The sequence below is a fragment of the Fulmarus glacialis genome, unplaced genomic scaffold (assembly GCF_000690835.1).
Source record: "Fulmarus glacialis isolate BGI_N327 unplaced genomic scaffold, ASM69083v1 scaffold24038, whole genome shotgun sequence".
In the NCBI taxonomy this organism is placed as follows: Eukaryota; Metazoa; Chordata; class Aves; order Procellariiformes; family Procellariidae; genus Fulmarus; species Fulmarus glacialis.
The window spans coordinates 1,029-5,849 of record NW_009226677.1 but is presented as its reverse complement, the minus strand read 5'-3'; the positions used below and the strand labels follow the sequence as shown (position 1 = coordinate 5,849).

Sequence of the window (4,821 nt, the reverse complement as noted above, 5' to 3'; positions counted from 1 at the left end):
GTTCCACCGTCCCGAGGCCAGAAACGGTCAGTGGGAAAAGCAGAGCTGCAGTGCGGGCAGCAGAAGCCCAGAGGCAGGCAGAGGAGGCAGGGATGCCCAGCCACACGCAGCAGTGCCGTCCCCTCCCATCCCATCCCACACTCACCCATGCCGTCTCTGCGGGGACCCTGCGGAGCGGGAAGCGGTGGGTTTGGCCAGGCAGCAGGGTGGCCGCTATATAGGGCTCAGCAGGTGAGGTGGGGCTGGCTGATCCAAACTGCAACACTCGCTCTCCAGTTGTCATCAGGGCTGGAAATTTATGGTTTGTTTGCCCTCCATCCGTAAGCGCCTCTGCTCATGCACCAGCTGTTGCGCTTCTGTGATAAGAGGTCCCAAACGAACCTCAGCAAACAGCACCTGATGTTCACACAAAATTCCACCAAAATGACAAATGCTCCTGATAAGGATTTTTCTTGAGTTTGTTATTACTTACGGGATTTGATGTCAAACCCTGTGGGGACATTCAATGACCTGGGCCATGCTGGAGAGCTCTGTTAGACACCCTTTAGGGTCTGCCTACCCTAGCATGGTGCATCACCCGAGAGGGAACCGTGCTCTCTGACACTGCATCCTGGTTCCATGCACACCAGGGCAGCAAAGGGACCTTGTCGCCAGCCCTGACCCCGCCACAGCGATGCAACTGCCTAGCTTGGCACCAGCCCTCCAGCAGTGAACCCATCCCATGGGGCAGCCATGCATGCGGAGGTGCTGCTGCCGCCTCAGTGCCGATGCGGGGCAGGACCCGCAGCCCGCCCAAGAGGTCCAGCGCTGGCACCTCAGGAAGCCGAGGGGTCTGCTGGAGGGTTTAGCTCTGACTTCGCAGCTCTGGGTAAGCTGGGGAGCAGACCTCACCACGGAGCTGGCTGCAGACTCAATTAACAAGGTGGCTGTGGGTTAAGTGGAATAAACACTTAATGGATGTTGAGTGGTCCAGCCTGAAGCCAGCCTTGCGAATGACACAGGAATGGGGGGGAGTGCTAAGGAGGGCAGTGGCATAGCCTGGCGATGCTGGCTTATAGCTCAGTGACACCGATCTACGACTGCAGTGAGGTATTTATTGATGGTTTGATACCAGCAGCTGCTGAGCTGCCGGAGTGTGTCCCTGCGCTGGGCCCGGGATGCTCTGCTGGGGACCCGCACGGGCTCTGCTGCCGTGAGGCTGGTGCTGGCTACTTGGCCCCATGTTGCCTCCATCCTCAGGTCCTTCATCGCCAGGTGGCGTTGCCACCTCTGCTGCCATCCAGGAGACCAGCAGGTGGTGGTGAAGGTCCCAGCACCAGCACACGCTGCCACCGTGCCAGCACCTCGCTGTGCCCTGCCTGGCCCCTGCCCTAGGTTATTCCAACACTAAATGGCTCTCCTTTCAGTACAGCGAGGAGGACATTTTTCACCAGGGGACACACCTTCCCCCGCCCTACACCAGCCTCTTGTAAAGTTACCAGCTCCAAAATTACACATGTATTCACAGAAAAAAGGATTCTTGCCAACTCCACTTTGCAGTAATATTTGTCGTGCTGTTGGACAGCAATGAATGATCCAAGACTGTCCTCAGCAGTTTCCTTCTAATGAAGCACCTTTCTTTTTACAAGGGTTTCCCAAAGTCCCTTGATGGATAACCTGGGGCTGTAGCATTTGTCTTTGATACACTTCTGGCAGCCAAATTTCAAAAAATTGAAAAGGGTCTTCCCAGTCCTTTCAGCCAGCCCCCCCAGGCCATGCAGGAGCAGGGCTGCCTCTGCACACCCACTGGGGCACCAAGCGTCGGCACCAAAGCCGAGGTGCCAAGCCATGGCTGACATCCCAATCTGTCACTGTGTGTGACCCCGGTGAGCACTGGGATGGCCCTGCCTGCTGTTGCCCTTCAGTGCCTCCTGCCACCCTCACTCGATAGCCATAAAAGAGGTTCCTGAAGCAGGGACCCCATCGTGAGCTCTCCTTGCGCTGCTGGCCCTTGGAGGAGCAGCGATGGGGCACAAGCAGCCTTAGAGCAGCGAGCCCAGCCGAGGCATGCAGAGGTGGCAAGTGGAGCTGAATTAGGGAGCGCGGGAGGCGAGGCAGAGGAGGAGACTGAGCCTCCTGTGCAGCCGGGGACAGGCATCTGCCCCCTCACTCCTCCCCTGCCCTCACTCCCCCTCACTGCCAATGGAAGCATCACCTTCCAGAAGACAGAGTGTACTGCAGCCAGACAAAGACCCACCGCTAGTGACACGCAGGAGTACAAGTACAAACTGGCCCAACAGGACTGTCGCAACGTGGGCCCAGCAGAGTCAGCCGGCAGGTGATGGGTGAGGACCTGCTGATGCCTCCCAAGGCACTGTATGAAAAGGGGCATTGAAAGAAGAGGGGAGCAAGGAGGAGACTCTAACCCAGTCCTGAGGGTTTGCCAAAACACCCTGCGGTAGGGCATGAAACAAGTTAAACCTCCCCTGACTGATGTGGCTACAGCTGTAGCCACTGCTTGATGAGCTGGCCACGAATGCATTTAAAATGCTCTCCCAGACAGCACCCAGCCTGGACCCGGCTGCTGGGGCAATGCCCACCCCACATGCAGTGGGGAAGAGCAGGAGGTCAGCAGAGCCTTCCTGAGTCTCTTTCTTCCCACCAAGGCGTACGGGCCAAGGAAGAGATGTGTAGGGGAAGGAATACTGCACAGACACCCCCCCAGCCTGTTTTTGCTCAGAGCTGCCTGGGAAAGGCCCCTAGGAAAGGCTGCTGCCTTCAGTCCTCAGCCTCTACTGATCGCGGGCAAAAAGGCATCGGTATTTGCAGCCCAGCTCTGGGTCTAACTTCTTGGTAGCTCTCTGCAGGGAAGGAGCCCGAGACAGACCTCCGGCCATCGCAGAAGTGTCGTGACATGCTGGGAGCTGGTAACTATTGACAAACCATTGCCCATTACGCTCTTTGATCTCTGGATGATACAGATTTCCCCTGTGCCCTTGGTGTTCACACTCCTTTCCTTCTGTTTGCCTTTCCTCTCTTCTTTAGCTTCTTTATTGCCCTGCAGCAGTTGGTAGATCCCCAGAAAGGTTTAACTTCCCGGCAGATCCAGTATATTGCAGTTGATAAACACCCCACAGCTGGGAGGTTTGGAGTACTGTATTTTTTGTCAGAAAAAAAAAGCTTAGGACCTCTTTGTGTAATCTTGAGCAAAGAGAAGCCACCAGATGGGCACACAATGATTAACTTTGTCCATGCAAACAGGGGAGCTGAGATCCTCACACGGAGGAGGTGTGTATAGGGAGAGACCCAGGTATAAAGGGACAGAGGCCAGCATGGAGTTGAGAGCCGCGGGACTGACTGCTCAGGCTCCCGACGTCCGCTCAGCAGCACCGCGGCGATGGGTGAGTTCTCCTCTTCCTGATGGCTCCTTTTCTGCAGCGCTCGCAGCTCTGGGGGATGCAAGTAAAAAGCCAAGCTAAGTGACAGCAGTGGGGGACCACAGGAGCGGGAGCTGATGAGAGTGTCTAGTGTCCATCCCACTCCTCCCCTTTCCACCCGGCTGTTTCTTTGTAGTTCTCTGCTGCTGCTGCCGCTGGGTTGTTTCCTGCATCCCCGTGAACTGCATGCTCTGCAGCCTGAGCACCAGGTTTTATACACCAAACTCAGCTGCAGTGCTTTGAACTATTTGCTCTGAATGCCCTTAACACAGATTTACTTCTTTCCCATAAAAATATCCTTTTGCATCTAGAACTGTAGAAAAACAAATAAACCACATTTAGGAGAAACATGAGAAAATGTGACTGCAGGTTGCTGTCTGGTGCAGGGAAGGGGCTGACCAGGAGGGTGACAAAGCCATTTCTCACCTTGCTTCAGCCCTGCAGGGCAGAGCCTGCACCGAAGCTGCAGCTCCCACCACCCCGGAAGCCCCCTGCTCCTGCCTGTGCCCCGTGGCTCTGCCTTCCCTGGTCCGAGCTCCCCGGGGGCTGGGGGGCTGCCCAGGGATCCCGTCGGTGATGGGCACTTTCCTCCCCAGGGCTCCAGGCTGGGACACATCGGCTCCATGGGGACCTTGTCCTCCTGCCTGCGGTGATGGCAATGCTTCTCCTGTGCGTGAGCCCAGCACATGCTGCCAGCTTCCAGGGTGGTGAGTACGGGTGCCGGGGGGACAGTCAACGAGCTGCCAGGTTTGGGTGCAGCCACGCTGCCCATTGCTGAACGCGGCCAGGCTCCGAGGTACTGGGTGCAACTGGCCCCACACCAGCAGCCACATAGACAGCAGGTCTCCGCATTCAGACCTAAGCTGCGAAGTCGGGTAATCCTTGCCTCTCATTACCAGCAAAGAGGTGCTCCCAACACGTTCCACTGGTTGCAGAGCACCCAGTGAGATCCAGCATCGGCAGCGTCAGTACAGCTGCCCCAGAGTAACCTGCCAGCACATTCTCCAGTACAGGTCCCTCATGTCTTGCTTGATCTGATGCCGCAGGGCTCCCCGCAGACTGCAGCCACCTGGCCAGCAGCAGCCCCAGCGGGGTGTACGTCATCCAGCCGGCAGGGTCACCCCCACGGGTGGTGTGGTGCGACATGGACACCGAAGGCAAGGGCTGGACTGTTGTCCAGAGAAACACTTACACCACCGAAATCACGTGGAAGGAGTCCTGGACCACCTACAAGTACGGCTTCGGGAACGTGCAGGGCGATCACTGGCTGGGGACTGAGTACCTGCACCTGCTGACGCAGCAGGGCACCTACAAGGTTCGCTTCGTCGTGCAGAATAAAGCCAATGTCACCCATTACGCGGAGTACGACATCTTCAGGGTGGAGAGTGAGGCTAGCGGGTATCAC

The 4,821-nt window shown here is 57.0% G+C and overlaps 2 protein-coding genes across 2 annotated transcripts in view; one reads left to right on the top strand and one right to left on the bottom strand.

Annotated features, from left to right (window-relative positions):
* The window catches only part of LOC104080490 (fibrinogen-like protein A), a 3,790-nt gene extending 3,641 nt beyond the window's left edge, over positions 1-149 (bottom strand). The window contains exon 1 of the mRNA XM_009582896.1: positions 146-149. Coding sequence (XP_009581191.1) covers positions 146-149 — 4 coding nt within the window. The remainder of the gene's footprint in view (positions 1-145) is intronic.
* Positions 150-3,376: 3,227 nt separating this feature from the next.
* Positions 3,377-4,821, top strand: part of LOC104080489 (angiopoietin-related protein 1-like) — a gene marked incomplete at its 3' end in the record, with an annotated part of 1,904 nt that continues 459 nt past the window's right edge. Inside the window, 2 exon segments of the mRNA XM_009582895.1 lie at positions 3,377-3,380; positions 4,475-4,814. Coding sequence (XP_009581190.1) covers positions 3,377-3,380; positions 4,475-4,814 — 344 coding nt within the window.